General features: G+C 36.8%; 1 protein-coding gene across 7 annotated transcripts in view; it reads right to left on the minus strand.

Annotated features, from left to right (window-relative positions):
* ZEB2 (zinc finger E-box binding homeobox 2) overlaps positions 1-11,026 on the minus strand; it is a 128,927-nt gene that overhangs the window by 30,462 nt on the left and 87,439 nt on the right. For 5 of the 7 annotated variants that reach the window (XM_064484749.1, XM_064484746.1, XM_064484748.1 and 2 more), the window contains 2 exons: positions 10,901-11,026; positions 5,926-5,997 (listed from right to left, as the gene is read on the minus strand). The exon at positions 10,901-11,026 is cut by the window's right edge and continues 132 nt beyond it. In XM_064484749.1, the coding sequence (XP_064340819.1) occupies positions 5,926-5,997; positions 10,901-11,026 (198 nt within the window). The remainder of the gene's footprint in view (positions 1-5,925; positions 5,998-10,900) is intronic. The other 2 variants (XM_064484751.1, XM_064484752.1) reach the window with 1 other exon arrangement.

Genomic DNA, 11,026 nt, shown 5'->3' on the forward strand with positions numbered 1-11,026 from the left:
TACTCTGTTTTTCTTTGCCTTTACCAAGTTGAGTTCAGGGATTTCAATCCTGGTTTCACTCTCTGAAGATACTGGACTTAACCCCTTCACCCAGAGAATATTTTCTCCTATTGTGGCTTCCTTTCTCAGAGGTCATTTCTTCTCCAACTAATATTCATTCATTCATCCATCCATTCATATCACTGGGCATAATGTGTACTGTGTGTATTCATTGTTGTACTGGGCACTTCGAGGCAAACAGGGAATAGGCCTTTTATGAAAGCAAATATGTTGGGGGCATGTACTAAGGTCAACATATACATTATTCATTGCCTCAACAATCCTATGAGGTACATATAATGTTAACCTACCTACATTTCACAGCTGGAAAAATCACGTCTCCATGAAATTAACTAGGTAGAATATGTGTAAAAAATATAAAGAGGAACAATTCAACATGCTAAAATTAGTGGTGTGCACCTGAGGATGGAGGGATTTCAGAGAAGGAAGAGATAGATGTGGTTTGGGATGTTCCCATTAAGGAAATGGGAGGTGAGCTGGCCTTGAGGAACAGAAGGGTGGGTAGAATTTGGAAAACTGGAGGAAGGGGAGGAGAGATTCAGGTCCCAGGAGATTGTGTGGGCAGAGGTTTTGTGGGCAGAGGCTCAGAGGTTGGTATAAATGTGATTCTTTTTTGATATTACCAAAGGATTTGGTCTGATAAGAATGGAACTCTGTTGGTATGAATGGCACTCAATATCTGTCTGAAGAATGCAGATTTTGTCTTACAGGTACTAAGGGACAATGAAAGATTCTAAGAAGGGAATCTGGACCATGAGAAAGGGTTACAGGAAGAATGCGGACTGACCAAATAGAGGAGGACATGAAGGCTAGAGACCAAATGTTAACTGAGTCTTTCTCATTTGAGAGACTGGAACAATGGGAGATGAAACTGTCTGGTTGATTATTTCAGGCCAGGTGTCAAAAATATGTCAGCTTAGAAATATGAAACTAAGTCAAGTGTTGTTTGTCTCTCATTCACTCTGTCATTTCTTCAAAAACTCTTTCTGACTTAGGACCATTCTAGAATCTATGGTGAGAAAGTGACCAAAATCCCGTATCATTCCTACCCTCAAGTAGCTTATAATCTAGTGGGGAGAAACATACCTGCAGGTGACTAAGTAGAGTATGAGAGAGAATGAAATAAGTTCTTTAAGAAGACCCTCAAAAGAATGAGTGGTTACTCTTGGGTGGGAGACTCTAAGATGGCTTCCTCATGGAGATGGCCTTTAAGAATGTGTCTGATGCTGTTGGACTAAGAAAGAATGAGTGGCTTTCTAGCTTGAAGGCAAAGCATGAGCAATGACAAAAGAGCACAAAAGGTCAAGGGTCTTTCAGAGCCGGGGCATATTCTGGGAAGTGGTACTGAAGGCAAGACAGGGTTAGGTCATGGAAGGTGCCAATTCAACTGAAATGCTGGCTCATTCTGAAAAAAATGGAGAGCCATACACAGTGGAGTATGAAGTGGAGTAGGGAACGAGTTACCATTATCCATCTGCCTATCCTAACACTCAGTGTTAGGAAAGTAACTTCAATCTAACTTCGTTAGTGTGAAGAATGGATTAAAGAAATTAGGGATTGAAAACAGGGAGCCCAGTTAAACAGGTTTTATAACAGCTCAAGTGAAAGATGAAGATTTAAATTAAGACAGTGAGAAAAAAATGAGTGGATGAATAAAAGTGATACATGGTATTTGTGATAGTAGAACTGATAAATTCTCTAATTAGATGAAGTGTGTAAGAGTCAAAGATGACACCACAGTTTCTAGCAGGATCAGCTCCTCAGAGTGGAGAAAAACCTCCTGAGGCCAAAGGATATGCTAGGTGATTTAGATTTTATTACCAAATCTTCTATCAGGGAGCTGTGTGGCATTGTTTACTACAGTTTCCTCAACTGTCAATTACAGTCAAGGAATCGTTCTATAGTATAACTTTCAACTTTAGAATTCTGTGATTCAATTCAACTAAGCCCTTCCTACTACTTTTTACAGCTTTAAACTCAGCAGAATATACTAGGAAGGAGATACTTTTAGGTTCCAAAGACTATGTTATCCGTTGATTTGAACTTATGTAAATTCTACTATTTAATAGATTTGTAGACTTGAGAAGGAAATTCAGAGGTCTTTCCCTTCTTTTAGTTGGGAATGAAATTTGTGCATTGAATATTCAGAGAGAAATATGAGAGACAGCTTCTTTCCTTGACAACTGATTCCAATTCATAACAATACTTTTTATCAGAAAATATGCTTAACCTGTTTAAAATTTATCTATTCCAATGTCTGTTTGTTCCACTTTGATTAGAAAAGAAAAATGGCATCCAACATTAAAGAATTTCAGACTTACTCATTAATAAGAAGAGCATATTTATTGAGAGCCTGTTAATTTTAAGGCACTCTTATAGACAATGTGGTCACCTAAAACCAGTCCCTGCTCTCAGAGTTTGCAGTCTAGTTTGGAAAAGACAACACATTAATTAACAACACACTCCAGCATCTACGACAAGGTTAGCTGATCTGCTCTGTAAGTGTTTGCTGAAGGAACTTATCACTATAGGTTGAGATGGCTAGTGCTGAAGGTCCTGATCAGCAGGACTTAGGTGGAGAGAAAGAGATGCTCCATTAATAAGCAACTTCAACCAGAAAAGACATCTTATTTCAATTCCACATGACTTTTTTTTTTCCAATTCCATTTTACATGCAAAAAGATGACAAGAATAACAAGCAGTAAACTTATGGTTGGGAAGAGATACGTATTTGTTTTCTAAAAGGCCAGAATTCTAGGCTGAAGGTCATCAGTAAATTCATAATCACAACGTCCAGTGGATTTGCTCAGCAATCTTTCAGTTGCAGTTATTTGAATCTTTTGATTCAATGGACCATTCTCTACTGTTGAAACTTGCTTTCTTTGCCTTCTGGATATTCAATTTTTTCCTGTCTCTTAATCTTTTTTCTTTTACTGAATTTGATTTTTCTTCTCACCCACTAAAAGCCCTGGCCTCAGTTTTCTACCTGTTTCAATAAATTACACTCTCAGTTGTAAATGTCATAGTCCCATGATGTTAAATACAATCTGAATGAATTTGCATGACTTTCAAATATCTGTCTCTAGCCCTGACTTCCTGGGTTTCAATTCCTCATTTCCAATGAACATTCACATAAATAAATACATACATGCATATATATAACTTTAATATGAAAATACTTATATCTAAAGACCAGCTCAAGGTCTTCTCAAAATTGAAGCCTTTATCTGTTTACCTAGAAATACTAAGACTTGCCGTGCTCTAAACCTGCAGATGTGTAATTGTGAAGCCATTTTAATTCCATTACCCAGAGAATCAATTGGTTGTTAAGAAGTCATGTTACTAATTTCACCACTGTCACCACCCAAGGACAAGCTTTTCATCTCGTCACACCTGAATAACTACAATGACTTCCAGTTGGTCTCTCAAAGTCTAGCTTTAATTCACAGAAATCATTTGTCTGTTGCTTCGCATTCTCCATTTACATTCAACTTACACGTCCAGCTTCGTTTCCCATGAATTGCCTCCTAGGACCCTCTGACGCAGTCGAATACTTTTACTCACTCTCCTCTGAATAGATTACACAATTTCCTTTCCTGGCTCACACACTCCTGTTCTGGTAGAAAGGCCTTCCTCTCTCTTCTATGATGATTGAAAATGTACTTAGTTTAAATTTCACCTCCTTCATGAAACCTTTTCTGAATATCCACCCCATAGGATCTCTCACACTTCTGTAATTTGAAATAATTATGATTCTTAACATTTGTTGCATATTTATCACATATTTTCACTTATTATTCATAATTTCTCTTGTGTGTTAGTCTCATTTTCCAAATTAAATAATAGCCACGTCTAAGACTTCCTGACTCATCTTCCACCACATGTGCACACAAAAGTGACTAGATAGAAGACACTCAATGAGTACTTACTGATTTATCTCTTGACTGAATAGGTACAAACTATAGGAATAGTAGTATGAGAAAAAGGGATCCTAAGGCTAGGTGAAGGAATATTCAAAATTGATTTTTTAATCTTCTGGATAGGAGCCACTTTTATTAACCTCATTTTAGACTTTAAGTATATAAAACAGCTAGTAAATTGTAACTTTGTGGAATAAACTTACTTTAGGGACACTTTAAATGTCTATAAAGTTAATAACATTAGAATTTATTTAGGCTTGAGGTTGAAATTTAACATTTGTCTTTTAAAAGGGAACATGAAGCCATTTTTGACCCCAGGAGTTGGGACGTTATAGAAGGTATCTAATGTAAGGTATCTCTTTATTATGATGTTTTTATATGAAGTTATTTTATCTTGTTTATCTATTTTACATGTTGACATTACCCCTGCAACATAAAACATTAAAACTAGAAATATTCTTAACAAGCAACTAGTACAATCTACTCATTTTTCAGATGTGGAAACTGAGTGCCAAGGAGGGCAATTGACTTGCCCAAGGTCAGTCTTGTCACTGTCAGAGCTGCAGCTAAAAATTAGGATTATAGTTTCCTAATTCTATGCCTTTTTCATAATCCCATATTGAACTGTTTCATTTTTGTACCTTAAGTTGACATTATTCAAACGAAAGAAAAATGCCAATAGTTTTTTTTAATCATTTCTCTTATTTTACTCCCAAGATTGTGAATGAGTGCCTTGTAAGTTAATAATAAGAGTATTCTAAATAAAAAAGCAGTGTGAACAGTCTACTGTGATGGGTACCAACATAAGGGAGATACGACTATTATCTTAATAATTTAGATTTCTAAAACTTCATAAAACTGAACTTATTTTCATTGGTGAGTTGAGTGGAAATAGTTCTGTGATTTTTTTTTTTTTTTGGTTTGGTTTTAAAAGATAGCCTTATACTGGGCACTATGTTAATATTTGCAGTGGTAGTGTGAAGGATTGTTTGAAACAGTAAAAATACTTAGCCTTATCCAAGAAAAGAGAGATAAACATAGTGAGTCAATGTAAATCTGCACTGGTGACATGGGGGGTGAGAGAAGACACGGTTTTGGGGAAAGAATGTGGAATGTTACAATTGTCCCGAAACTCCATTCTACAGCAGTAACAGAGTGAACCAAAACACCCCTTACTACCTTCCTACTGCATTTTTTTTTTACCTTCATGAAAAAGAAGTGAATTTGGGGGAGGGTATAGCTTGGTGGTAGAGTGTGTGCTTAGCATGCACGACGTCCTGTGTTCAATCCCCAGCACCTCCATTCAAAAAATTATAGTAGAATAAGTAAGTAAACCTAATTACCACCCCAAAATAATTTTTTAAAAAAGTGAAATTGTCAATTCTTCTCCATAAAACTTTTGCCTGGAAAACATTATTTAGAGGAACTGGAGGGTACTGAGAAATAAAAGTGAAGAAAGACTAAAAAGGAATTCAGATGATCAATTTTCGTGGGGAATATTCACGGATATTTGGTTTGTCTTTCTGAAGAAAACTTTTTGCAATCTAAATTACACCAAATCATTTGAATCTCAATGACTAATATCAAGTGGTAACTGGAAGAGGCCTATTATATTACAATTTAAAAATTATATTTACATGGTCTTTTAAAATAAAAATTACTACCAGAAATTTGCCCAACTCACGCTTTGAAAGAATTTTTTCCAATTCAGTTTTCTCAACTTTCACAGGCAAAATCAGAATTTAAGAATAAAAGATCTCCTCTGCTGAACTGAATACCAAAATATAAAGAATTCTGACTTGAAACAAAACAAGAGACTTTAAAAGCCTGACTTCATCATTAAGTCATGGAGATACAAATGGATGGCTCAGTGTTTCTGTCCCTGACTCACTAAATCCGCATGACACAGGACAAATGTGACCTTCACGTGGTAAACTGAACTTACCTGTACCATTGTTAACTGTGGTCTGGATCGTGGCTTCCGGCCCCATAGTGTCATAGTCTTCCTTCATTTCTTCTGTGGGGGAAAATTATCTTTAGCATTTGAAAATTGGAGAAAGGCTCACTATACTCAGCATGCCAACCACAGAAACAAGGAAGATTCTTTTAAAGGAAACAGAGAAAAGGCTTGTTGTAAACCTCCAAACAATAGCTTTGTTCAGGCAACTGAATGAATCCAACAGTGCTAGCTGCACAAGGACTTATTTACTTTGAGCATTACTGCAAGCTGTGAAAAACAGAGGTGCTTATTTGGGGCAAACGAAGGGCTTTTCTTCTGGTGGCAGTTCCAGTGACAAACAGGGGGAAAGATATTATTTTTGCAATAAGAGTCAAAAGCAACTAAGTATTTGTACTTATGAGGAGACACGCTGGCTGCTATGCCTCTGGTAACTCTGGATAATTAGAGGCAACTCAGAATTTCTTATTTTATTTTCATGCTCCCCCCCCCCTCCTTGGAGTAGCTATGACGGTGCTAATCTATGCAAGCAAAATTTAAAAAAAAAACAACCCTCAATTCTATATACCCAAACTTGAAATGCCCAGTTTATAAAACAAGCATCCCAGAGGTACTGAAAACACCTGTTTCCCTGTTTTATACAGACTTCTCAAACATATTTTCCTTATTCCTTTCCCTACCACTCTATAAATATCTTCCTTCCTTACCATGTATTCCCCAGTAGGTAATCACAGTCATTTTCTGAGGGAAAACATACAGCTATGACAACAGCTCAATGTTCTGATGAAGATGAAAATATGTTAACACTGAAGTTGAAGATTCATAGACGATAAAAGGTCGTTTTCTAAAATGGCAACATTTTAAAATGGGGAGAGTTTGGAAAGTAGGAGAACTCTTGAATTTTCTGCCTACCAAATGGTAGAGTGTGTGAGAGGACAGAGAAAGACAGCTGACAGCTAAACATCCTCCAAGTCAGTAAATTAAACATAGACTTTTAAAAATTGTATTTTTACAAGAACAATACTAATGGGAATCAAACATGATCCAGGATAAATATCTCTGTGATAATTATTTCGTTTAAAACAAGAGAAACTTTATAAATAGGACTCTGTGAATTCCCAAATTTATCCTGACCATTTCTGCTTATCACATTCTAGTCATAATTATTTGGTAGAAAAACAGATTCTAGCAAATGTTACAGCAAAATTAAAATCTATGTGTCACATGTAGTACCGTGCAGTGTGTCTTTTTATGGCATCAGAACTGAACAATCATTTTAAGGTAAAATACACGGATTATAAATAGATGCTAATTGAATGCCACTGCACGTAATACAAGTCAGATAACTTGAATGATATTTGTTTAAACTCTACGACCACTTTAAATTCATTCTTGGCTCTGGACTTCTCTCTTATTTAAGGAATATTTTCACAGGAACATTTTACATAAAACATTTAGAAGTTCAATATACAGCAATATTGTCTGGTCAATTGTAATAATTGATCGGTTGAAAGGCTCCCTCCTCTGATATTTTTATCAGTCTCTGCTAGGAATTAAAATAAAGGTATTTCTGAGAAGTTCAGTACTAGATATAAATATAACTTTTGTGTCTTTCTTCCTCGCTCCTCTCATGTGATTTCTGGTAGCCAAGAGTCAGAGGAATCATAAGTTTTCCATCTAAGAGATCAAGTCACTGAGGGGAAAACAGTTAACAGCACTTTTTTTTTTTTTTGTATAATAGTGGTAATGTTCAAGATTTCTGCTGCACTTCCTTCCTCATTGTCATTATGAAAAAGTGGAGAGAAGTTACAAGAGGTAGTTGCTTCCCAAATTATGAAGTGCTGGGTACTCACACAGGTCGTTGGCACTCCGTGTGTGCTGCGTTCTGCAGTAATACGTTAGCTCTAAGCCCTTTGAACCAAAGATTGTGCAACTGAGATGGTGTCACTTTTACCTAGAATGTACTTTGCTTCAATTTACTGAGCCTCAACCTTTCCTTCTTTTGAACAACAAGCTCAGTTTATTCAAATGACACACTAAGCCCTTTCAGGTATTTATTTGAAATACAATGTATGTGCCTATTTCATTAAGTTTCACGTGAATCCCTATTCAGAAGGACATTATAACGTAGCTTAGGAGCAGCCCCTCTGAACTAAAGGCGATTCTGGCTGTCTTTCTGCCTCACGCCTAACCTTAAACATTTTCCAAGACACCTCTGACTAAGCACACTGCATCTAAAACCACATAGTATATTTGTTTTTAAAACACTTGTAAAAGTTTGCATTTTCCAGTCACCCTTGGGATGAAGGTTTGTAAAAATAAAGAGCACTTTCTTCCTCAAGATGAAGAATCCTTGAATAAGCAGAAAGAGGCCAAGATGCAGGTGATTTATTTAAGTCTGTGTCAATGATAATGATGTCATGGTTTCCAGCACACTGTGTCCACCCCATTGTGGACGAAAGAATGTCAAGGACAATTCTAAACACAAAACTTTGATTGTGCTGGAACCGGAAAGGCACAGTAAGAACTCCACTGCGCTCTTCAGTGGAAAACCTGCATCCTGCAGACAAACTCCAGAAAGCATGTGAGAGAGAGCAAAGGAGAGGAGGCTTATCTCAGAGTAAAGCTATGTGCTGAGGTATGATGGTAGACAGGCAGGCACCAGGGATAAAACACTACTAAATAAAACAGCACCAGAATTAGAATTATTGTCTATATTGTGCGTTTTGAACAATAAATAAGAAAAATATTTTATCAGGAGAAAAATGTGTTATCTAAGAGTCAGGATAAACAATGAGTAGCTTTTTAAGACCAATTTCTTTTCATTAGACATCAAGGCACCACATCAGAGCACTTTTGGAACAATAAAAAAAAAAGAACAATAAATCATTACTAATCATTAGAACTAGACAGGTAATAGCCGGGTAACTTTCTTGGTCCAAATAGCCAAATGAGATTAGGGATTTACATTTTATTTAATTATTGTGACTCCAGAATGCTAGTTTATTTACCATAAAGGTAAGAGCAGAGAACAGCCTGTTCATTTGTATCACAGGCACCATTAACTACAGGTGATAACAGAGTCTGTAATGCATTCGTATGGATTATTGTATATTAAAACACTTAGAATTATGATCCACGACCAACACAAAAAAGCTGCCATGGTCACAGACTACTACAGCTTGACATGGCTGTTTTGGCTGTTTTTCAATTATTGATCTTAATTTTTGAAAATTAAACTTTTTTTCCCAGAAGTTTGGAGCTGTACATTTGTTATATCGTTATTAATTATTCCTTTAAGGGTGGAAACTCTAGTAATTGGTCCTTACCCTTGATTTCTAGATATTAAAATTTAAAGCATCAGAACATTCATTCTTATAGCCCTGCATATCTAGTTCATTAACAAATATGAATAGCTAACACCAGCTCATTTAAATAGTATGTCTTACATGAGTTCTCGCCACACTCTGTTTCTGTCACACTGCTCCCAAGAATCATTGGCTCTTATTATACATGTAAATGGCTATCATAAAAATAAAAATTTCATTTAAGATTGTTAATGACTTCTGCAGCAGTCAGACTTCCTTTAATGATCATCCTCTGCCCCTAATTAAACGTATTTATCTTTCAAGCATCTTTGGCTGAGTTCTCCCTCATAGTTGAAAATCTAAAACCTTAAGTCTTAATGGATATAACGATAAATGTTTATGTGTGGGATTGCTGAGATTCGAGAAACCTTCACCGAAAGCAAAATTGGAAACAGAAAGAGTACAAAACTTGGCACCAGTATGTTAGGAAAACGAAAAACAAATAGACTACACTCAAACTGCCGTCGGTCTTTTTTTCTCTTTTTTTCACATTTAATTTTCTTTCATAGTGGAAGTGCTTTTAGTATCCTCTTCCCAGTATACCAAACACTCACTCTGCCTGTGCCCGGTGGGTCAGAGTCCACGACATCACAGCAGCACACAGGTGGACTCTGTGCTTACTGATTTCCTCCCCACCCACTCCACCTATTTATAAAAATGCTATTCTTATTTATACCGTAAGAAAAAAAAAAAAAAAAACCAAGGTGGGGTCAAATTGACAGCACTTTTTGGGTCCTGGGAACAGAGATTGAAGGGACATGATGATTAGAATCAGAAGGACCATTAAAAAAAATTTACAGGCCACCTTACCAAGTCGAGATGAGCAGAAGGGGGACTCGATTAATTCTCCTTTATTTTTGTTAATTGTTCCATACCTTGGTGATGTTTCATCCTAAGTGAATTTTAAACTATGACACTTCCATTTGCGCAGTGGTACCTGAAGTTTTAGTTTGAACATAATTTACCTTGTTTTTATTAGAGTTGGCCTTGGACCATCTCTACTTCCCCAGAGATTCCCACCAAACAGCAAGAATCATTATCGAGTACTTAGCTGCTAAATAATAAGAGAGCTACCTGACCAGGTAGAAGTGTGAAATCACATTCACACTTAACAAAAGGGTATGATTAGATGGTTGAATTACAATAGGAGGTGTCAGACAGACACGGAAAACTACATTAAACTGACAGTTATTTGGTGTGTATCGCTACATAATTTCCACACAAAACTTTCAAATACATGTTAGTTGTGAGCGTTTATGTTGGCTTCCATTTTCCACCCTGAGAGTGTAGAACTTAATCATGTCGTATCATTGGCACATTGTACACGTGGTGCAAATCCTCCACGTTGTGTGTTTAAAGTGTAGTTCATATTCCATTTGCCTCCAAACGGAAATATAATCCCTTCCTAAGATGTCAGAGCTGTAATGTGATAACATGACTATCACTTCATAATCTGTCACCAGCTTTGGTATCTCTATTCTGCGAGGGCTACGGGAAGAAACATTTTAATGATCTGGTTGTGGACGTTCCACCAGGCAGCACAGATTAGTTTGAGAGGATGGAGTGGAAGGGGCCAAATCGCTGCAGACACTTACCTGGACCGTCTACAGAGGCTTGCAGAATGTCACTGCTGTGCCAGGTGTGCTCCACTCCACCCTCCCTTATCTCATCTTCCTCTTCCTCCCTTGGCAGCAGAGCTTGGCTCACATGTGGGGAGGACT

This window comes from Camelus dromedarius, chromosome 4, assembly GCF_036321535.1.
Source record: "Camelus dromedarius isolate mCamDro1 chromosome 4, mCamDro1.pat, whole genome shotgun sequence".
In the NCBI taxonomy this organism is placed as follows: Eukaryota; Metazoa; Chordata; class Mammalia; order Artiodactyla; family Camelidae; genus Camelus; species Camelus dromedarius.